The sequence below is a fragment of the Phaethon lepturus genome, unplaced genomic scaffold, assembly GCF_000687285.1.
Source record: "Phaethon lepturus isolate BGI_N335 unplaced genomic scaffold, ASM68728v1 scaffold7591, whole genome shotgun sequence".
NCBI classification, from domain to species: domain Eukaryota; kingdom Metazoa; phylum Chordata; class Aves; order Phaethontiformes; family Phaethontidae; genus Phaethon; species Phaethon lepturus.
The window spans coordinates 88,750-113,458 of NW_010518482.1; the positions used below are offsets into that span (position 1 = coordinate 88,750).

At 42.3% G+C, this 24,709-nt stretch overlaps 1 protein-coding gene across 1 annotated transcript in view; it reads left to right on the forward strand.

Annotated features, from left to right (window-relative positions):
- LOC104628233 (multiple epidermal growth factor-like domains protein 11) overlaps positions 1–24,709 on the forward strand; it is a gene marked incomplete at its 5' end in the record, with an annotated part of 188,795 nt that overhangs the window by 87,220 nt on the left and 76,866 nt on the right. Inside the window, 3 exons of the mRNA XM_010296747.1 lie at positions 15,979–16,225; positions 17,860–17,980; positions 22,957–23,093. Of these exons, the coding sequence (XP_010295049.1) occupies positions 15,979–16,225; positions 17,860–17,980; positions 22,957–23,093 (505 nt within the window). The remainder of the gene's footprint in view (positions 1–15,978; positions 16,226–17,859; positions 17,981–22,956; positions 23,094–24,709) is intronic.

Below are 24,709 nucleotides of genomic sequence, written 5' to 3' on the forward strand. Positions count from 1 at the left end.
ATGCCGGCAGCTACACTTGGGGTGAGCTGTGCTCCGAATGGGATGTAATAAAGATCTCCCGCAAGGAAAAGGTTACAATAATTGAGACTTGAGAAAACAAGGACTTGGATCAACAGTTTCAAATCTTTTTTACTAAGATTCAGCCTGGCGATATTTTGTGGGTGGCAGCTAGACAGTCTGTTGCCAGAACAAATCTGAAGATAAATTGGGTTATAAGGCTACATTTGGAAAACAAGTGGTGTCTTTTGCTTTCATTTCAGTGGGCTGTGGATCAGGATTTTAATCAGCGTATCTGCTTTATAAGTCTTTGTTGTAAAATTTGCTATGTGTATAGAACAGTTGTCAGCGTGGTAGCCCTACTCCACCACTGGGTCCTGTTGCCGTAAGTGAGATGTAAACAGTCATCACAGTGGATGCCTGTAATTGGAGGACAGGCGGAAATCAATTGCAACGTTCTCTTTCTAAGTGTAGCTATGATGAGATATGATTACTATTTTTTTCAGAGGCTTAGAAGATGGAATTACTTAGCTTAGGCATGAAATGTGCTTGTTGTTCCTCGGCAGCCAAGTGGTATTCTGATTTTTAATGAAATTCAGAGTATTTGTGTTATGAGGTTATACTTGTTTTAAGCTTCCATAGGTCTAAGAGTTAGCCTGAAGTCACTTGACTGGAGCAGGCCAAAGTAACACCCTGAAATCTCTGTTTTTCTCTGACATGCTTTAGAAAGTTGTAAACAATAGTGCTATCACACATTGTCGATTGTAGAGCCCTGTATTTAAACATTGCACAGCAACTGACACCAGACTTTTAAAAATTGAATCCTTTTCCAGACTGCTATTAAAAAGTTGGCCTCAGCTCTTCTACGCAGGTCGTCTTGCAATTCCTAGGAGGAAGAGCAGAGAACAGGACATTGGTTTCAAGAATGACCACAAACATTGACGGCCAGAGCCACCACTGCGGTGAATTAAGAGATTTTGTTATGTAGTTGCTAAAAAAGCATTCCCGTGTTGCTTTCAACTCTGTTTAGTTGCTGTATTGCTAGCTGCCAAAGAGTCTTTCCACAACCAACAGACCTGTTGGGTTAAAGAATTGGAAAGTTGTGAGATATAGCCTGGAGGAAGCTGACTAAATTGCCGTGTTTACTGCAGTTCCTTAACAACTTCCTTGCTTTGCTGGAAAATTTAAAAGGTTAAACATATACAGATTTTTAAAATTATGTGCACCTGTGTTCTCAAGTCTCAGTGGGAAGTCACTTTCTCAATCTTTTAAGTGCACAGACCCAATAATTTCCACGACCTTAATACTGACACCCCAATTTAATTTTCTGTGTGCCTTTCAAGAGTCGAGGATAATTCTTGGGCTCATAATGTTGCTTTCAGGTCTTCCTTCTTTCACATCCACTAGGAATGAGTGAAATGAGTCAACAGTAGAGGTTTTTTTAAGCTTTCTTCAGAATTTACACCAACTCCCTGATGGAAAATGTTAGAATTCTTTTAGTTTGACAGAAATTAAGGATGTGCCAAATAGAGGAGTCTGCATATATGTAAGTTACAGAACAATAAAGTATTTAAATTTTGCTAGCTATGAAGTCTCTGTAAGTACAAGTCCTTTTGGTACAATATTAACTTAATTCTTCGTGCATTTAACAATTCTAATTAACAAATATTTGAAGAAGCTCCAACAGTCTCTATATGTGCAGTTTTACTGCCTTTTTAATCCCTCGCCTTGCAAAAATTCCAATTCTGTGACCCTGGCAACCAACGCGGAAACAAAACATACCAGGTCCCAGGGCAGTCTGTAGAAAATCTTGCAGCAAATATTGTGTAACTTATCTTGGGTTTTGCTTTGTTAGAGCCCAAGTGAGTAAGGAGATCAACACAAGCCTATAAAAAAGAATATAAATGATAATGGTGATGGAAGAAAATAGAGAGAAACAAACTGTGGCCAGAGAATCTTGCGTTCCCTTAAGGAGAACGGTAGAGCTGGGACCTGTGAAACCAGGAGAGAAAATCAAATAAAGTGGAGCCTCTTTACTGAACTGCTATATATCGTTTGTGTTAATGGAAGACTTTAAGATTTTCTTCAATTTCTCTTCTGTGGTTTTCTGGGGCGAGCCGGAAGGCTTCACAGAGCTGGGAAAGCCTTGGATCAAGAAATGCCCCTTTTCTCTGTGCATCCAGCCTCTGTCTTGTTTTGATTCTGGAAGCTCGGGGGATGGCAGAGAAAATGAAGAAGTGATTACTGTTTTAGCCATCTTTAATTAGAATCTCATTATGCTGAATAAGCATTTATTACGGTTGCATCGACTTTGCAATCAGAGGGGCAATTGAAGCAGACAGCCCTGCTCTTCCCACCCAGCCTTTTCAATTGCCAGTAGTAGTGAAGGCGAGGGTAGCGAGGGCTTTTACCGGTGAAGTTGTCAACACGGCTCCGGAGGGGATTCTTGCCTAGCCCATGTTAAAGCCAACGTTGCTGAAGCTTCACTGCTCTCCTTGCCTGCCAGAGCGGGACTGCGGCCAGCTCAACAGGCCCGTGCGTGCCGCAGCCACGTCGCCGAACGCGGCGTAGATGCGGCCTGAGTGTCACTTAGCCTCACTTGCCGAGCTAGACCTGGCTGAAACGGTGTTGCTCGGGACGTAGCGGGGCATCTTGGCTGGGTACCGTCCCCAGGACGTTCAAGTCTGCACCAAGCCCTGCGCCATGCCAGTTTGCATACCGGTGATGTCGTTCGTACCAAGTTTACACTTTTTAATCACTATTTTTGATGAGAGAAAAACACAAATTAATCCCTGTATACATAAAAGAATAATCTTTCATATGTTTCATTCAGCACGGAATTATAAATGTAGTGAAGAAGTATACTATAAAGTATTTATAGCATAAATTTAGACTTTAGAACTTGGAGCAGTTCTATCTCGGTGGTACCGCTTGCTTTCTGGGTAGCTTTGTAGTTTAATGTAATTCGACTGTCTCAGTTTCCCTTCCATGAAATGGGGATAAAGTATATTTCCTAGCTCATAAATGGACCATGAGAATTAGTCAGTGTTTGTATAGGACTTTAATGATGGAGGCAATTCTATTAAATGTGCAAAAAACCTACACATTTTACTTTTATTGCACAATTTAGAACCCAAATTCTTGCATATTGTCATTTTTTTATTATACCAGCATACTTGGAATTTTAATTAGTAATGTACTCTGACTAATTAATTATTCAACTAATAATTATCCATTCCAAATAAAACAACTTGATTACTAAGCCTGATGAGGAAAATCCAGTCAGGAAAAAACCCTTTCGAAAACAACAACATTCTGCAGATAGCCTTAAATATTTAAAGGGTGAGCTATATTTAGTAAATTCTTCCGAAGGCGGGGGGGAGACGGTCGGATGCTAATTTCCTGTGCCATCAGATTTGTGAACGCGTGTCAGCAGCACTCCTAAATCACTATCTACTACACAATCACCGTCTACACAAGGATCAGGCAGTGTTCAACATTTCCCTGGGTGGATCCTGTTTATCAGCAAGGAAAATGGTCTCTTTTGGGGTCATGTCATTTCCTTCTCATCGATGATTTAACATTTGGGGGGGGGTGCAGTGTTTGCTCTGCAGAGAAGCAAAGCAGAGAACCTTTGCTTAGCAAAGGAAACGTGAAGGCTGTGGCATCAGTGTCCTTTCCCGGGTGGCACTAACAGCCCCTGATGGCCAGCCCCCATCGGAGACCGTTAGAGTCAACAGAAAGGAATTCCTTGAGTGTAAGGGGCACTGACCTGAGTCCAGGATGCTTGTTGTGACGGGTACAGCATGGTCGGTGGACACTTTCGATGATGGTCTTGTCTGAAAACCTCTTTTTTCCTGTGGCGTTTTAAAATATGGCTCTGCTGCCACTAGGCAAACGTAGAGCTCTGAACCTTGCAGGGGATCTGGCATTTAAAACCCGTAAAGCACAGATGCCGTGTTCCCTTCCAGCAAAATCCCGCTCGCTTCCCTGCTGCCATCCAGCCAGGAAGTCACGTATGTCTGTTTTGCTTTTTACTTTTCAGTGACAGTTGTCACTAAAAAAGAGAGAAATTAAATTAATCCAGAGAGAAAGCTGTTTCCCACAGGCAGTTTCTCGGACTGCTGTAAGTGAGACTGAACCTCCAAGAACCCACACAGCAGAGCCGGGGACTTGAGCTGCTCTGTGAATTTTCCTGGTTTCTTTGGACCTGACCCACTGATAGTGCTGGAGGCACTAAACCACATTGTTTGTAAACAATGAGGAAAAAACATGTGGAGTCATGATTTACTGTTTTCTGCCTGCCTGACATTTGATTGCTTAACGCAGTAATCCACACTGGGTGAGACTCTTCCGAAAGCACTGGCTTCCACGTGGCTGTGACTTTGTCAAAACATTTCAGTGCAGCAAACCCATAAGCGATTGTGAGGATGAACAGTTTTGATCATCCTGTTTTTCAAAATGTAAACCAGCTTAAGAATTGTCTGTTTTTAACATCATAACAAAAAGTTTCATTTCCCAGTTTAGAGCAACTTCTGCTTTAGAAATTGGCATTAATTTATGCTTCTGCGAACAGCATTTGAACATGTTTGGAAGTCAAAATAAAATATCAAGGTTTAGACAACCAATCTCAATAATTTATGAGACAAGACTTTATCTTCCTGCCTGGCTCCCCTGAACGAAACCAAAGCCCTACCGATATGCAGAGGAAGCCGGAGGGAGACAGGCAGCCGCATCTGCTTTATTTTGCGCTCAGCGCTTGGGCTGTGCGCATTTTGTTGCTGGCTGCGATGTGAGTACAAACTGCTGGGTCACGGTACGAGACCTGCGGCTGCTTTGCTCTCTCAGCATTAGCATCCTAAGTGAGTGGTGCAGAAGAGCTGCAGCAGGGTTGCAGTCTAAGGAGCTGCTTTAGGGACACGGGGATTTTACTGCATAAAACTCTCTTGGTGCCGGAGCGTGTGTCCTCTGCCATCCACTGCCCACTTACAGCTATCCATGCTTTGACTCCTGCTATTTAAGCGATATGGTTTTTGCCTACCCCTCTGAGTATCTTGTTATTAACAGAACATCCCACATCTCAGTGCCTGAGTGCAGTGAAAAAGAGGACATTATATTCCAGTATTTCAGTATTTTGACTTTTCTTTCCCAATAGTTTCAGACTTTGTATTTTCTGTTAGTAAATATGGAAAAAAGTTTTTGCAGACACTGTCCTGAGTCTCGCAATAAGGTTTTAGTTAGTGAACGTTCTAGTTTTTACTGGGTTACAGAGGGCAGGACTTTTTAAAAAAAATGCATCTTTTTATGTCCCTGAAAGGGACATTGCTATTAATGGTTTATAAGAGAAAGACAGGAGTGTATTCAAGATATTTTGAAGACATTAGGTAACATTAAGCAGCCGTCTGAAGATTCAAGTATGCCTAGAAGAAAAGAGAACAGCGAGTAGCTTGTGCGGATACCTGCACATAGCTTTTTATAAGCCTTTGAACTGTTTCAGATCTAAGAGACAGCCCCATTTCAAAGGCCACCAGGCCTTCTACTGCTCTAATCCTCTCCCAAAGTCCTTAGGTAACAGAATTCATGCTAGAGAAGGGAAGATTTTTCCTAGATTCAGTTACTGGGGCAGAACATCCTTTAAGCCAATTTTATTTGGCTGAAAAGCAGTGCACAGGTAGGAGATGGTAGGATGGGACCGAGGCAAAGAGGAGGAAGAGGTCCTTTTTACTCTGCAGTTACACTGTTGGAAATAAAACCAAGTACCACAATCCACAGTGTTTACTTTGGGTTTCAATATCAGTGCAATAAAATAAATTGCTTATTGACCGCCTTAAAAATGACTGATGAGTCTGTACTGTGTCTTATGTTATGCATGAGGGATGTGCTTATATGTCCCCTTGAAGGTGAATTTTTATGGTACAGTTTGAAGCTGGCTAGCTAGCTGTAGCATTTCTTCCATATGCTTATCTCGATAGTGCCGTTTTATCCACTGATGGGCCAATCTTTTTGCTCAGGTCAGCCGGCATGCTGACCTACGCAGTCGAAGGTGAAGGGACACATACATCCCTGCGCGGGAATGGGAGTGAGAAGGAACACGCTCTCTAACGTTTGCCGGTTTAGTGACAAGAAGCTTTTCTTCTTTAAGCACTGCTTTAACTGCAAATAAAGGTATATTGCATCTCTGGCAAAACATCAGCAGGGTGACCTTCCGATACTCAGTTTATGTGCTGTGAAAACTAAAGAGCTAAGCACATCTCCCTGAGAGCTTTGCCCAACGGGGTTGATCCCACTCGGTCCTGCGCAGTTAACACTACTCTGCCGTCACAGAAGGTGGAAAGGTGGCTTCAGTGGCCAGATCAGATTACTTTCAGCATGGTAGATTCCTCAGGTGATGGACCATGTTCTCCTATGCAGTTGCAGGGAGCTTGGTGAGGCTGCGACTGAAGGACATCCAGCATGACTAGCCTACTGCAGGTGCCGAACTGATCCTATGGATCTGCCCTGAACTGTGTCGGAGTCAACTGGCATTAATGAACTGAGAAGAAGAGGGTTTGTCTCTGCTCCCACACCTCTGCCTTGCTAAGCAGGCAGCTAAAGAACATAAATGTTTCTACCCCTTCTTGCAGGCAAAACTGACAGTACTTCTGTGCAGAGGCACTACAGGGAAATTTCATGATCTAGTCAATGAAAATATCCTAAGTGCGTTATAGATGTTGAGTGAGGGAGAGAAAGAGAGACAATGTTTCACCCAGTTGGAAGACAGAATTTGGAAGTAAGTTACTTGCAGATCTTATTATTACAATCCTGTCCTAGAAAATAATAATGAAGTATTGATGGAAGTTTTGCCAGAGCAAAGACTGCTGGGTTTCATACAGAGGAAAGATAGTATCTTCATTTAGTTTTATTAGACTCTTGATACTCTGCCCATGTATTTTTTAATTCACCACAGTAAAATTCTAATTAAAGAACAGACTTTGCCTCCCATTAATATGACAGTAAAAAAAATTTTTAAAGAATGCAGCATCTTCTCTAAAAAAATTATAATGAGAAGACAAGCCGCCAGTGTTGTATAGAATGTTGTCGCTCCCTTATGAAGCGTTTCATGGTTTTAAACTCCTTGTAACATCTAGAGTGTCAGTAGAGTTAAAGGCTCATTAAACTGAGCAGTAATTTCTACAAAAAGAAATAAGAAATATTCTCAGGGTTTTTTTTGTGTTCCAATTTTCACTTCTTTTGAAGCCTCTGTCAAAACAGCTCATGATGGAAATTCTGAAAACACAACACTTTGATATCTGTCAGGAGTAGAAGTTTTTCCTCCCATTTTGCTGCTTCCTAAATATATTGAGTTCATTACGGGATTTGACAAGGCTGACATCTGAATACTCAACTTCTTTTTGACTTACAGTGATTTTGTTTTCATTTATCCAAATTAAAAATGTACAACTAGGTAACTGTTCTAAACATTCTACAGGGTACTGTTGGAATGGTCTTTAAATAAGGATTACTTTGGAAAGAAAATGTTTCCTCAGAGGATACTAAATAAACTGCAGGGTCTCTAAAGTGGTGTGATTAAATTAGGTACCACATGTTGGAGAGTCAATGACTAATGAGATCATCATCTGAGATTAAATCATGACCTAAATCAGCCACATGTTTCTTATCTGATTCAGACAACTAACTTCAGGGAGAATCAGTACAATCTTTCTTGAAGGATGAAAAGCTGTTCTCCTGTCTCTATGAAAAAAACCGAAACAAACACAAAATTAGATTAATTTCCTCCTGTGAGTAATAATCTGTCCAATTTGGGAGAAATCAGCTGATGTTCCCTTCCCATCTTTTCCTTTCTATCTGATGAAGACTGATCTATAAACTTGGAAAATTACATTGACTGCAAGTTCTGCCAGCCTCCGATTAACCTCCAGTTTTTGCCACTTGGCTGGATAGTTTTATAAATGCATATTTACAAATGCAAAATATATTCTCTGTACAGTCTTAGAGACATACACATTAGGACTGGCATTTTCTTCATTATAGTTGGTTATGCTCTGACTGAGAGTCTGGCATTGGAGATAAAAATGCTAGTGCATACACTGTTGCACAGAAACCCATGTTTAGGAACCGTAAGGCCACAAAGCTGCAAGCTCAGAAGACAGAAAATGCCAGGGCATGTAGACGGTAGCCTGTGCTCACATAATTAAAGAAAATATCATAATCATAGGCTCAAGTAGTGAATTACTGCTGCACTTCCAACCTTTAATATGGCATTTTCTTATTTTTGTGACACCAGCTTCATAAGTCAAATGCCTTATTTATGTGTGATGTTCCCTGATGGTTCGTTTTTCCTTAAAAAGCAAATGGAGAAATACAAAAACTCCCTTTGAGAATGTCATCAAGCTGATATACAGACAGTTCATCAGCATGGACCAGAACAAACCTCTGACTTGTGGGTAATGGACTAAGAGTAGAGGTTGTCATCCTCTCTGTGGACCACTTACTACATGGAGATTAAACAACCAGTGGTCCATGGCTACCACTAGGAACAATTGTAAGAGAAGTCCTGCTAAGTCCCTGAAGCTTTTAATTGCAGATTGCTTTTAATACAGATGAAATCTTTGAGAAATGTAGGTAATGAATTATCCAGAGGTGGCACTGAGTGTCTGCAAATTGCATTTTTTATAGTTTGATCAGGTACAGGTGGCTTTTCACTGGGGACACCTGAGCACACCTCTGGGTGTGGGACAGTGCTCTGCCAGACTTCAAGCTATTGATCTGGACACATGGAATGTGTCCCAGCTTGTTGGTGAAAAGGATATAAAAATGTACTTTAACAAGCAAAAACTACCGCTTTAGCTACTGATTTAAGCTAAAATTCCCTTTCCTCTATTCCTCACACCAACAGACTGAGTAAGCCTGAAGCTGAAACTGGAGGTGGCAAATTCTACGTAATAGAGAAGTTGTCAGGGACTGGACAAAGCATCTTACAGCGGAAAATGCTACCAACTACCTGCCTGTGGCACAGTTCAGATAATCTATCTAATTATATTTGCGGCAGGATTATTTATTAAAATCTATTGTCAACTTCAATGTCCCCTGAGAAAGTATTTATTTACAGAAATCCAATCTATTTGTTGCTTTGACAGCAAAGGAAGGACCTTTCTCATTTGCAAGACCTGAGCAAGACATGTTGTTGTGTGGTAGGTTATCAGTATCTTCATATGGTTGTGAAGATGAAAATGAGCTACAGTTTGAGCAGTGTGGCCTAATCTGCCTGTACCCACTAGTGTGTCTGTTGTATGGATGAGGTTTCCCCATTCTGAAATCATAGAATTAAAATGTTGGTTTCAAGCACTTGTAAGAACATTTTTGAAGGGAATTTCTGAAAATCTGGGTTATATTGAGGACAGCCATGGTCCATAAACATGTGTTAGAAATTCTGAGGGTAAACAGTCTTAAAAGACAAACAGGTTTTTTTTGGTTTACAATCAAGCAGATCAGCAAGTGATTTTTCAATACACTGGCTCATGCCTTTAGACGTGGATTGGTATTACCTGCAGTGCCAGCACGTGAGGGGCTCAGCACTGCTCAGAGCCAAACACAAAGTGGTGTGAACTGTCGTTGTGAGGGCATTCCCTCTTCATGCACCTTGTTTCAACCTATTGCAGGCTTGGCTTCTGTTTCCAAAGGTGTTGAACTGGGCCAAAATTAATCATGTTTGGACAGTGAGCAGACACCAGCTCAATACAGGGACTATAATTTTCCTGTTGGGCTAAGTGCAGGGAATAAAAAGTGAATTGATTATTTTTATTTTTTATTCACTACGTCCAGGCACATGTTTTAGCTTTTGCTGTTTCTTTGCCTGCTTTGCATTAGATGGCCCAACTGTTTAAAGCCCAATCAGATTCCAAAACTGAATGAGACAAAAAAAACCCAACACCCAGAGCTCAGGCTGCATTTCACCTTAATTGGTATTCATATAATCATTCCACAGCAGTAAAAGGAATCTAGCCCTAATTTCAAAATAAATTGTAAAATAATCTATCTTAAACTATGTCCTCCTAGATTTAGTAAGTTAATTTTATTCCTTGTTTGCATTTTTTAAAGGCTAGTATCTCATTTAAACATTTCAAACTGAATTTGGAAATATCCCAGAATATTGATTATTCATAGAATCATAGAATCACAGAAAGGTTTGGGTTGGAAGGGACCTTATAAAGATCATCTAGTTCCAACCCCCCTGCCATGAGCAGGGACACCTTCCACTAGACAAGGTTGCTCAAAGGCCATTCCAACCTGGCCTTGAACTCTTCGGAGGACAGGGCATCCACAACTTCTTTGGGCAACCTGTTCTATGGTATCGCTGCCCTTCTTTTGATGCAGCCCAGGATATGGTTGGCTTTCTGGGCTGCAGGCGCACATTGCAGGGTCATGTTGAACTTCTCATCAACCAACACCCCCAAGTCCTTCTCCTCGGGGCTGCTCTCAATCCATTCTCTGCCCAGCCTGTATTTGTGCTTGGGATTGCTCCCACCCATGTGCAGGACCTTGCACTTGGCCTTGTTGAACTTCATGAGGCTCGCATCGGTCCACCTCTTAAGCCTGTCAAGGTCCCTCTGCATAGCATCCCTTTCCTCCAGCATGTCGACTGCACCACACAGCTTGGTGTCATCAGGAAACTTGCTGAGGGTGCACTCAATCCCACTATCCGTGTCACCAACAAAGATGTTAAACAGCACCGGTCCCAATACCGACCCCTGAGGAATGCCACTCATCACTGGTCTCCACTTGGACATTGAGCTGTTGACCGCAGCTCTTGGCGGTTATTAACTTTGAGCTACAGTCTTGCTTTAGCAAATTTAGAAAATTCATTTAAAGCAGGATAAATTGAAGATCACTGTCAGCCAAATATGGTCCTGAGTCTGTGGGCTAAGAAAAGCAACCACTCGACTTTTTTCAACTGTGCCTTCGGCAGAAGGGTTATGAGTGTCCCTTTGACTTTGCACACCTAGAATAAAGGCCTGGTCACTAGCTATAAAAAGAGAGACATGCAGGCTTATGCTAGTGAGAACAAAATAAACATAGTCCTGAAGACCACAGATTCTGGTGCTGCTGTGATAGAAGATGCCGTTTTCATGTTAATAGTGTAACTTTGCAGTGATAGAAGAGCACTTTTGACTCTCTCTTGTTGGGATTAGTCACTTGATAAATGTCATCACTTCCTTGGGAGTCCTTTATTTATCTGCTAAATTTTCAAACTTGTGTGTTTGCTTCATCGGTGTCCGTCTTGTGCTGCTGCACTAAATATTGTGTAGCTCTATTGACCCAGAACACAGCAATTCACTAATCATTCCTAGAGAGGAAAGCAGCCATTTGGGAGTGAAGCAGCACTTCCAATGTGTCCTCGTTGTGTATTTAACAGGACAGAATTGGTAACAGGATGTCACGTGCGACTATAGTGGTGGATATGCAGAGCCTGCTCTAATTAGCCGTCACTTCAACAAGCCACTGAGGCTTCGGCTTGGGGGTAGGGATGCAGAGAGGAAGAAAACACTTTTGCTGTGTCGAGCAAGCTTTCCACGGAGGGATGAATCTTTCACCTGCCATACTACTGCATGCAGACAACTGTAATTATGCTTAGGCACCCAGCATCATCCTTTACAGAGTTATATTCATGTTTATTGGTGGCAATTAATCTCTAGTCATATTTTCGAAGGAGAAAAAGTGAGTAAGTTAGCACGTTTGCCGGGGAATGTTAGCATGTGACCTGAAATATGGCAGCTCCCTTTAATGTGGCATCTCCCAAGAGAGCGCTAGCTATTTCAGACTCATCTCTCATGGTATTGACATCCACACATGCGGTCTAAAGGGAGCATTTGTACCTCCCTGACATCACCGCTCTCAGGTTGCTTTTCTTATTGATGGTATAGTTAAAGTCTCTGTATCATTTTGACGTTTTTAATGGCATATGCATTTACAGTATAGCTCTTGTGTAAGCTTTAATCAGCTTTCTGTTCACACGTTGTTGCTATTATTATTTATCTCTATTATGGTAACACATAGAGGCTATCAACAAAGGCAGGATTAAAGTGTGCTAGGCTTGGGTTGTATTTTAAAATGGCCTCTCTGTGCCCATAGGACAAGTGGTGCTGATGGTCCTGAAGAGCAGCGGGCTTCTGTGGCTCTGAGGCTGCTTTGCCCTGTATCTCAGAAACTGGAATCACTATCACACACCAACTAGGATTTGCCACACTGATGTAGATAGAAAAAAATACGTCTTGGTTGCTGAAGTCTTTGGTTTCTTCTGTTTTTTAGTTTTCTAACTGGAACTACTAGATCCCAATCCCATAGCTATTCATGCACTGGAGTAGTCTCACACGTGGTCCGATTGAGCTCAGTGGAATTACCTGTATGAATAAGTACTTGGATTTAATTCCGTATCTGCCTACCTTTGTAAAGGTACAGAAGTTACCACAGTGCAGATCTATGAGTTAGCACAACGTAGATATCACATAATGTCTGAATGAAATCACATAGGTAAAAATTTACTTGCAACTCCACAGTCTGTCACTGCAATATGGGACTGCAATAGGAATCACTGCAATAGGAAAGGGGAGAAGAAAGCCAACAGCAGTTGATAAACTTTTAGCAACAAAGATCTTATTTTCATGTGAGATTACTGCAGTGTAAAATCAGGTGAGGACGATATTTCATTACGACAAATTTTACACTAGCACATTGCCAGTGGCTTTCAGTCAGTTCCCTTTGCAATTAATCAGCAGTGGATGAATTGATACCACATTAAATGGCTTTGCTCATTGTGACATATATAGGCTTAAACTGATAGCTAAAAGCAGAAGATCTTTACCATCTGAGGTAAAGACTTAAATCTAGAAGAGGTCAACTTGTCATTGTGTATATATGATCCCATCACTAGAGAGACAGCAGGATGTTCGCCCTGGTTATACACTCATACTATGACTCCAGCTTCAAACCACTTAGAGAACCGTAGTCAAAACCTGCTTGTAGTTTTAAGAACACAAAAAGGAGCCTAAGAAGTGCAAAGGCTGTATCAGGCATTGTAAATGAGAAACGGTACAAGCCCCATCTTTTTGTAATTCTGTTTTTTTCTGTGTCTTCTATGGGCATTCAGATGTACTTTAATCCTCATTTTTATGTCCTCTCCCTAATAAATCCCCTTGAAATTCACATTCTTAGTAGCTATCTGGTATGCCAAGCTGTTTTATTTCACAGATAATTAAAACATTTTGGCTAGCTACGTTGGGCTAAACATACTGAATATTGCGATGTGTACTCACTGATGCCTTGTACTTAGAAGCCTTTGGAAAAATCTGCCTAAGTGCCAGCTGGTTTTCTGGTCACTGCAGGCTTCTTTTATTATCCAGATTTGGTTTTTTTATGATTTTATAACCGATTAGAGGGATTTCTGCTCTTTACTTCAGCATTTTGCTCTTCCCTTTGGCTAGATTGTGGAGTAACATTTGGGAGAAAGGAAACATGACCAAATATAAATAGTAAATAAGTGTTCAAATAAGATAAAAGGAGTTGTGTTTGGGGCAGACACTGTAAATGTGAAACAAGATGCTTGAGCTGATGATGGGAAACAGTTTTTGCCTCCTATAAAAGGTTTGCTTTCTCCTTCACTTTCTTTCAAAGTGAAAAACACCAACTCAGCAGGCAAATCTGATGATTGGAGCACTCACCTGAGACATGCAAGACCAAGGATATAAGTCACATCTTCTAATGAGTGTTATTCATTCATATTAAGCAAATTAATTGCAGCTGGAATTATACCAGCCCAGAGCAACCCACAGTCTGGCAGTAAGGGCTTTAATGTGAGTGTGGAAAGGTAGGAATGAAGTCCCTGAAGCAGGCAGGGTTAAGTTTGATTCCTGCATTCTACTTCCCCATGCGATGGGCTATCGGTTATGCTTGTGTGGTTCAGATTTGTACCCTTTGTGGAGGTGCAGAACTGCATCCCTTGATGTCCAAGTCCTGTGGAAAACAAATCAGTGTTTCTGGAATGGAAATTGCTGGGAAACTCTATCAGCTTCGGCAGATTTGCTCCCTGCCCCAGAAGGCTTACAGAGTCTTAGCAAATGTCTACGTGAAATAAAGACAGATCATCTCTTTCCATAGATTCTCAGTAATAATTTAAGACTTATAAAGAGTAAGATTTTGTTTGCACAGCTCCCAGCAGTGTTAGTGAGGAACTATCATCCCAGTTTACAGCTGTGGGGAAAAATGAGGCAAAGCAATAAAGTATCTTGTGTGAAGCACAGGCAGGATTATGCACAGGGGTATGTTGCACGCTCTGCTCTCTGCAAGACACAAAACCATCTTCTTCTGCATGTGTGTCCTGTAAGACCCTGCAGATACTTCTGGAGACCCTGGGCTTGTCTTCTCAGGGGTTTATTTTGGCCTTTAACCCTGTTGCTCAAGAAACACAAGTTTGTAAATCGGTAACCAGCAATGATAGTTGAGTAAAGTCTCTTTCTCTTCTTTTTCTGCTGCATATCCTCAGACCAACCCATAAGCATCCCACTTCTCAAGGAGAATGACAAAAAGAGTGCCAAAATTAACTCATAGATATAGTTGTCTGGTGTGGGTTTATAACCATGTGCCATAGAAGGAGAGGGATCTGAAATTTCTAGGACAAGAGCTTCGGACTTAGAGTGGGCTTTACATTTACCTTGCTAAGTCTGGAAACAGAGATCCAGGCCTGAGAAGCAGCGAGTGTCACCTGGGGATTAGCTTACAAAAGAATTTGTGTAGACGGCTCTGTTGCTGGGATTACGCACTCGTTTCCTGCATGGCAGTGGATTTTACGCTGGCAGAAGAGTTGTTGGTATAATTGAAACCGGCGCTCTGAGCACAACCGACCGTACCTGGAAAATGATCCGTAACTGTGTCTTTACCAGGGATTTTGCCAGCGACTCTATACTGAATGGAATGACGATTTTCTTCACCCTTGACGTAGCTATATTGAACGGCTAATAAATGGAGGGTAGGACTGCTGAAAAAAATCCTTGTTTTTCTGCTGACCATTTCCTGAGGAAACCTTAACCTCTGGGTGTTTGCCTAGAGCTGTCTGTTTTGTATGCATGCGGGGTTTTGCAGGTGCTGATTGCTCTTTCAATAGCACAGCAGGGTCAAGCTGTTTCTGTAAGGCTGACTTCCCTCTCTCATCCTGCGTATGGTCCATGAACAGGGAGAAGGGATCAAACAGGATTGTCCTGTGAAGGGTTCTCACTGCGCTTTAGTGCACTGTGCAGGGAACCTCCTCTCCGTATCAAGGCCATAGGGTTGGGGGCCCTTCTGTAGTGCTAGTACATACTGTTACTTACACAAAAATTACCTGACATACGCACTCCGTAACTTCATCCCTAAGCCCGGTCAGTCTCATGAAATCCCATCTCCAGTGTTATTTTCTTCCCTAACATCTCTCTACTCCAGGAAAAAACAAAAAACAAACAACAACCAAAACAAAAACCACCAAAGGAGAAAGCCTTCTTTAGATTATCATATTTATTATCTTATGGGAACAGTGCAAAGAAACAATATTTGATGATATTATTAAATCTACAGGATTTGCTTGGCAATACTACCTGCCATTAACTACACTGCAGTAAGGATGTGATCCTCTGCATCTAATTCCACTATAAATTGATTCCTTCCAGCTATCTAAGAGCACTGAGAAACAGGATATTAAAAGATTTAGGTCCTGATCCAATAAGGGTGTTAAACAAGTCCTCAAATTTAGGTATATAACTAGCGCTGCTGTCTCCTTGCATGCTGAAGTTCATTGGTGGATCAGGGGCACAGTTTCAGAAAGTTTGAGGGCCCTTTAGAAAGTTCCTGGTATTGACAGTGCCCTGCCTGCTTGCCACGCTAAGCACGAGAGGCTGAGATGAGATGCTGGCGATGCACTTTCCTAATCCTCTTGGCAAATGACCGAATGTTTTCCAGGTTGCGACAGCGATCACTGGGGACCCCACTGCAGCAACCGCTGCCAGTGCCAGAATGAGGCTCTCTGCAACCCCATCACGGGCGCCTGCGTCTGCGCAGCCGGGTACCGAGGATGGCGCTGCGAAGAGCTCTGTGACCCCGGCAGCTACGGCAAGGGCTGCCAGTTTAAATGCCAATGTCACAACGGAGCTACCTGCGACCATAGAACGGGAGAATGTCACTGTGCTCCTGGATACACGGGGGTGTTGTAAGTTCGGTGACAGGTGTATTTTACTCCGCGTCGTTTAACAGCCTCGCTTTGACCGCTTTTCATGCAACGAGTAATTGGCAAAATTCACACAATCTCTATATTACGCACTTTCCGTTGTAGAAATCGGGCAACAGAATTTCAGAGAGACTTAAAGGAAAAATCTCTTCGTTTGCTGCTAATTATGCCTATCTGCATAATAAAGTAAAATTTAGTGCTAAAGTGAACTTAGAAATCGATTATATTTTCCGGCTTGTACAACAACTGTACCTGTTCCTAATTTCAGTATGTGAATACAATCCAAATTACTGTTGAGTTTTTATAAGCAATTGGATGTACAACTCATTAGCAGTCCGGCACAGTATCAAATGGGACTTACCATCCCCAATTTATTTGACTTTCAATCTAACTGAGGAAGCATTACTGTTAACTATATCAGCTTACTATCGAGGGGGTAAATTTTCAGCATAGTGAGCCGGGATTTAGCGGTGTGACTCCTATTAACTTTAACGAGAGTCATGTAGCTAAATCCCCATCCACCACACTGGAAGTTTACTGGTAGGATTCACAAAATCTGCATATTAATTTTAGGACAGCAAGCAATAGTTCCTTGTTTAATATTGCCCACAGTGTAACATCAGTTCTCATTAGAGATCTTTCAGTAGTTTCTGAAGTAATTATGTTTTTCAAAATTATTTAAGGGGAAAAGAGAATTCAGTTGGAGATGTATCACAGGTGACTTAATACTTTTGCAGTCTAATATTATTTGTTGACCTGCATGAAGGGGAAGGTAAAAAATAAAGACAATATTAACCCTCATAAATAAGTGATGTGCCTTTTGAATATTTTATTTAGTACCTGATTTCCTTATAGACTTGTTACCTTATTCCTGGAAGCACTCACTGTTAAAGACTCTGCTTAGGAGTGGTCCCATTGACATTAATATGTCAGTACTCAGCAGTAAGGACTTGCAGGGCCAACCACCGATACGTTGTATGAACATCCTCATCAGAGGATAGTCAGTTAGGGGAAGAACCTACCAGAGTTTCAGAACCTGGGATTAGAGAAAGAAGCGATGCTGAAAAGCACCAATGTGCAAATGTAGGAGACACTGTTTTTTGCAGGGACTAGCCTTAGATTGGCCCCCCATGAGTACTGAGACCCAATGAGCTTAAATAGCCTTTAAATGATGTTGAGCTCTTGCCAGTCCATTATACACTGCACATGTTAATATTTAGTAGCGACTGGAGAAATTTCAAGCATTTTGATCCAATTCTTTTATTCTATTTGCAGTTTCTTTTGTTGCCATGTCATATAATTCACATCGAGGGCTTCACCCGGGCTATTTTAACAGATCTGAGTTGCCCTGTTGAAATGGGTGGAATTTGGTACGTGCATAAAGATTACACACATGCATCGGCCTTACAGGACTGGATTCATGGCACATAAATAACCCCAGCAGAAATAAAAGGAATCTTGGCTAATGGGTGATGCCAGCTGAGGCTTACTGAGGTTTCATAATTTGCATAAGGACTCTCATGATGACCTGCGTTGTGGATTTTCCTCATTTACTGTCTCCTGTACATTCTTTTTAATGACCTCTTTGTTTTTTTTTTCCTTCTCTCTCCACAAAGTTGTGAAGAGCGCTGTCCCACCGGCAGCCACGGAGCTCAGTGTGAACTGCGCTGCCCGTGCCAGAACGGGGGAGTGTGCCACCACATCACTGGAGAGTGCTCCTGTCCTCCCGGATGGATGGTGTGTAGTTCCTTCCTACTCATCCCTCATTTAGAGCTTGGAATAGGAAGTTAATTGTTCGCTGTCTCAGCCGACGCCTTGCCTGTGTGCTTGTGATGCGTATCTGCTATTTCTTGTCATGAGGCTCTAACAATTCTGAAACTGGGACCACGTTTGTTGTATGTGCACAGCACTCACTTACACTGACAGGCCACCAGTCTACGACTGGCAGCTACCGTCACAGAGTTGAACAAACAACAGTAAACCAGTGACTACTCAGTATCCTTCTGTGTGGGAGAAGAGACAAAAAAATTGTCTCCGAATTACAGTCCCTTGGAATATTCTCTGCACCGTTAGACACTGCCGCTCACATGGGACAGAAAGCTCAAAGCTCAGCTCAACATTGTCAAAAGCACTGTACTGTTTCCCCTTCAGGAGAGAGGGAGAAGCCGGGGCATTCAGTGGCCCAGGCAGCCCTTATAACAGGACGATGAACAGAGACCGGTTCAGCGTCCTGGCCTTACTCAGGCATCGTTCCCATTGATTGCAATAGATTTGCTTGCATCAGGGGTTGTGCTGGAGAGAGCAAACTGCCCTAACCTTTAATTCTTTGTGTCAAGAAAGCAACGCCAAACATTTTAAAAGTCCTCAACTTTATCAATAAAGTAATAATTAACTCTCTTGGGGTTTGCCAGGTCTCACAGGCCGACGTACCATTTCGCGGTACTACATTTCCTGGCATTCTTCCTGTACCTGACGATTAGTCTCTTGGCAACCTTGCTGGATTTTAATGCATACAAATACTGTGACTTTTTATTTTAATACACAGAAGATGCTGAAGTCCATCATACAACTATGGTTTCTGATGTGGACCTTATACCTGTGGAAACACTTAGGGGCTGAGAGAGATGTTTATGTTCCTTTAGGTTAGCACAGCAGATGCTGCCTCCATTTGATCACACAGCTGCTTCTAGTTAAACAGTACCAACCATGAGATTCTGGTGGCTATCAGGCAGCAACACGGGAGAAGAACATTGCTGCACATAATTTGTGGTGGAAGCTGTGTACGGATGGTGGTATCCATTTCAGACGACAAAGCAGGCAAAACTTTTCAGACACTGAAGTAGGAATATGGCACCTTACCCTCAACTGGCACTCAGCGGAGACAAACAAAAGGTTATTTCCTAAAGAGTACTGGAGCTAAAGCATAAAGGAAGCAATTCAGGTATTTTTGAGGGCCCATCAGTTCATTCTGGCACTACCCCTAAGAAGTGATTGATAAAGTGATTAGCATAAAAACACTACTTTTAGGGTATTTTTTCGATCTCCCCTTATCTTCTGCAAGCCAGTATTTCTGAGGATCTGCGTTGTTTTGCTGTATTCTCCGTTACCTGTATTTTATTAGGAGTTTTTTCTTTTTTTGAAAAGTTAGAAAATCACTAAAGAGATACAAGTATTTCAGAATAGAGCAGGAAGTTTTTAGAGGTCATTTAGGATGCAGCATAGACCCTAAAGAAGAACCACAGCGCTGGGGCTGCACAGCACCGGTGGTCGTGTGTTCTGGCCACTTCTCCCCTGTTCCTTACAGCTTGGAGTTTCTTCTCTGCATTTTTAGTGGCTCAGAGAGACTTTCCTGAAAACTGTGTTGTTGGATGCTGTGTCCCCAGAGAAACCCTAGAGTTAACAATTGATGTTTGAAACAAGTATAACTGCAAATTGAAGAGAGAGATCAAGTATTCTGGGGAAAGAAACTGAAATTATGAGTAAAAGCACTCAGCTTGTAAATGTTGCAATTTTAAGTATAAAGGGTCTCTCCAGGGTTTTAATGAAAAGCTGGTAATTCAGTACACAGAGAGAGAAAAAAATATTTTTTCATGCTATATTTTTAACTCTTGGTGGTTGGAATGCTTTGGGAAGTGAGACATGAGTGGGCTGTAAACGAGCAAGCGAGATGGGATTGCTAGACAGCATTCATTTTATTTCACACCATGGATAGTCTTTCTCTGACATCAGGAATTTTACTTGCTGATTTTGAGGCTTGAGACTGCATGTATGTATTGAGTATACCATCGTGTTGGAAGGAGAGAATTCTCCCTGGATTTATACAAGTGCAAATCCACTTGGATTTTATTGCGGCTGGATGAGCTGAGACTTCTTTCCTTTCCTAGGGTAGACTTATTAACAGCAGCTCAGCTCCCTTAGGGATTTGGTTGCCAGTGGGATATGCAAGGGGAGGCAATAAGTTGAATAGGATGAAATTCTAGGGTTCTCAGGTTCTTCCTTGGATCTGACATTTTCAAAGCCTGGTTCTTTTATTACTTGTAGTATTTCTTTCCTCCTGCTTCCTCCCACCCAGTGCAGACTCTCCCATAAGCACAAAAAGTTGTGTGAATGAACTGTGTCCTGTGAGATTTTACTATCCCATGGGTTTTTCACCAAGAGGATGACAGCTAACAGCATATATTGTTGAACTAGTCAACAAAATCTGGCTTCCGGCATACTGCGACGTCGGGCTTTTTCCACTTCTGTGTCTTTGTGGCTGTGGGAGTTAGTGGGTGGCTGCTTTAGGGCCTCATTAACAATTTACAGGTTTAATTCTATACATCTTTCTCATTTGCAGTATTAAATTCTCCAAGCACTCTCAGGAAGTAGGGAGAGAAGCTAAATTTAACATTTACAATGCTTCTCAGAAACACTTTTGAAGGGCTAGATCTCCATGCTCAGGAAAGCAGCAATCTTTCCTTACATGACAGAACATTTGTCACTGGCAACACACCCTGTTTGGTCCCAAATCCTATTCTCAAGGCCCCGCCACAAGGTGCTGCATCAATACAACACATTCTGCTAATCACTTCTCATTGCCTCTGGGCTTTATGAAGCAACTATAATTTGTATTTTTGTCTGGTTTACTTTGTTGTGGATTTTAAACACGGGGGTGTGTGAGAAAATGGAGCATAAAAAATCTTTTCTATACCACAAAATGGTAATAATATAGCAAACAATGTCAAAAGCAGAATCTGATGAGATCAGGGCCTTAAAAAAGGTGCTGATGGGGTGAACTTTACTGATTAGATGTACAAGCAGCAGGAAGCGTTGGTCTAACATTTGATCCTCCAGAGAAGGGTGTTTTGGATTCCCTTAGTACATATTAATGCAAAAAGTATGCCTAAAGATTCTCTTGGCTCTGGGGGGATGCATCACAGAGTATTGCTTTCTCATCATTTGTTGATAGAAATCCTGTTCCTTTTGAGACATGAAGACAGAAAGTATTTATTATCAAGATAAATGGATACTTACATTTTCAGATATATAGTGTTGCGTATTACTCAAGTCCAGAGACACCAGGTTTTTAACACTGTAATCTGAATGTTCTTGAACTGAGGCCAACCTGTCTATTTTATAGCCAAGGAGCCACCTATCACTGGTTAGGAAAGGCTTGAAGTATCTGTTTTATGATTACATTGAAGAGCAACCCCTCCACCTTGGGACTGTTGATATTGCTAAACTTCCCAAACTGTTGTGCGAGAACCCCAAGGAGTGAAAGCAGCCATTATGTTCCCATTTTATATTTTGTATAAGTCGTGTCTAATATGCGCCTTGTTCAAAACTCAGAGCCCCCCCAACCTGGGGCTTGGTTAGGGAAATAAGGCTTCTGACGGATTAAAAAAAAAATCAATAATAGGGACGAACCCCCACCATTTCTATCAAAGACGGTGCGCTGTACGCGGCACTGGCAGCAGCACCGCTTGCCGCAGCTGCCAGACGTTTTCCATTATGGGACCCCATCTTCACATCACAGCACTGCCAGACTTGCTTTGGCTGAAGTTACTCAGCTGGATGCCAGCCTCAGATTTTATGTTTGCTCACGTAAAAAAAAAAATCACACCACTTTGAAGAAAGTCTAGGGAAATCCTAGCGAGGCCTTGCTACTTGGCAGGGCACATTATGTGATATTTGGGGGAAAACCACCTGAGTTTGGCAAATAAATTCTCCAAAGACACAACCTGTGGTAAGCATTCTCTGCCTTGGGGCTGAATAGTTGGAACGAGGCTTGCCTAGCAGTTGCTTTTCCTGATGAGATTTGCCAGAGTCCACAACCAAGAATGACAGTCTGTCTTCACTTTGAGGGATGGTTAAGCAGAGAGAGGAAGGAAGAAACAACTCAGAGATGGGGATTTGGGTCAGGGTGAAGGAGAGGACTAAAAAGATAGAGACTAAGACATGTCTCCACGGTGGTGATAAGGAACTGGGAGGGTGTTGGATGATGCGTCCAGGCAGTGATCAGGGATTAGGCAGATTTTCCACTGCAAAATCACTGCTTCTGGCCAAAAGGCTGCTGCACTGCTAGTGTGGAAATTCAGGTTGCTTCTGTGTCATCACTGGTGGCTTTCTGCAGCTGTCCCAGTCTCTTGTTCCCATCCCGCCTCCTCCATGGCTTAGACAAAGCACTGGCAGATGCCGTTTTGTGCTGCTTGAAGAGATGGGCGTGGGGGCTGGATGAGGGCAGAAGGAATGAAGTAGGTAGGATCTAAGAGCAGTAGAGGACTTCTCCAGCAGTTGGATTTGGTCTTCTAGGGACAAAGTGGGGCTGTCTGAGCAGGGGAGATCATCATAGACTATCAGAACTAACTATCTAACTAGCAGAACTTCATCCTCCCAGTGCAGCCTTTCCCTCTCTTCCCATATGTTCATTTTGTGACATGCCTCTCCCAAGCCTTCCTGCACCTATTCAAGCTGCAGTTTACAGGGGGGATTCAGAGAAGAGAATTATCAGTAACTGTACAGTGGTGAGAAAAATTCCTTCTGGAAATAGGGTAGACAGGCATTTACTCTGGTAGCAGAATTTTGAGACTGTCTTTAGCCCATCTTAAATGGAAAATATTGTCGCTACACTTAGATCTAGTTTTAACTAGCACAATAAATATCTGAGCTGCATGTAGAAATTTATTGCATTGTGAATGTTGACTGAAATATTGCTCTTTCTATAACCCTATCAGGGGCTGGTGTGTGCACAGCCGTGTCCTCCTGGAACATTTGGAATTAACTGCAGCCAGGACTGTCCATGCCACAACGCAGGACACTGCGATCCCGTGACAGGAAAATGCATCTGTACAGCTGGCTATATAGGAGACAGGTAAAAATCAACCCCCCAAAGACTGGCAATATTTATAGCCCTTCTAGGACACTTTTACTCTCTGAAAAATGGTGTTATGTTTCCATTGCTCCAATTAGGTTCATCTTTCTGAAGCAGTTCAAGCATTATAAATGTGGCAACGTTATTACTTTTTATTGGCAATGCTCTCCATTTACAGGGTTTTTTTTAATATAACTTTTAAAATTTAATGGATTAAATTTAATTTAGATATTTACAGTGATAAATTTAATAGAGAGCATTACATGTTTACAAGATATGTAAATGAACTATATTTATACAGATTAATATCCTCAAGAGTAAGCAATGCAGCAGTTTAATGTTTCCCTCAGCCCTTCTGTGCTGCTGCAGCACTGATCCATCTCAGACACCAACAAAAGGTGATAAATCCTCAAAATTTATAAACAAGAGCTTTCACCCATAAATCGATCAGAGAAGATGTTAATATTGTTTTACAAAGGTGTCATGGATTTAGCAAAATGACTACACAGCAAAGTCAAGGTGGGCTTGTCACACGTTGGCTTAGCCCTCCAGCTAGTCCTGCCAGCAGGGCTAACAATGGTGAGGAAGCTGCAGTTAAACAAGGTTTCATATGCAGTTTTCTCTCGGGACCGGGCTGTGTCGTCAGGGTTTCCAGAGGCTGTGGGCACAGCTCACCAGTGTATGCTATGCTGAAGCCCTTTCGCCTACATCTTCCCTTTTTTTATATTAGCTAGAACAAGCTAGTTTCAGTATATTGACATATGCTACAATTATACTTTTATGCAGCGACGCTCATTGGAATTTCTCCTTTCTTGCTTCATTGTATAATCATCAGGTCTTTACAGCACACATGCAGACCAGCCTTCAACACCGTGCCGGGGTTCAGAAGACCATGTCCTTTCCCATGAAATATGGAAGTTCCTCGTTTCCATTTTATCAACAGCAGTAATTGGAGGGGCCTCTGGAGATTATGTCAGGATCTGCATGTGGTTGAATATGGCGGAAATACTAATTATTTCAAATTAATGTAGTGGAGAAGACATCACTTTGTCTCTCTTCCCCCATCCTCCATCTGGAGACTGGTTTCAGCCATAGGGTACCGTGTAATTACTATTGCTAACCGAAGCTTCTCTTTCTCTCCTTTTGGAGACGATTTCACTAATGGAAGCAACTGTGCAGCCTGGACACGTACTGGTGACCACACTTCCACCGCAAGCTGTCCCCGGTGCTGGCCACGCTCAGGAAGGCTGGCAGAGGCTACCTCTGTCTCTGGGTCCGCCCGTTTGGTCGTTGCAGACCTGGATCGATTTCTGTAGATGAATGAACAGTGCTAGAGCCGTGGGGAGCGCCCAGCCTGCGGCTCAGCCAGCGCCTTGGCTCAGCTGCCCCGGCCCCGAGGGAGGACGTGCAGCAGAAGAGCTTGGCCCTGCTACAGGCACGCGGCACAGGGAAAGAACAGTAATGGAGTTGCCGAACGGCAACGCTTACACACTCCAGCAATAAGAGTGGAGAAAGGACCTTTGGGGATGAGGAAAGGAGATAGCAAGTGGAAAGCAGAAGACCTAGTTCTGCCTGCTGACAAAAGCAGAGGTTTTTGCCACTGATCCCCCTTAGAG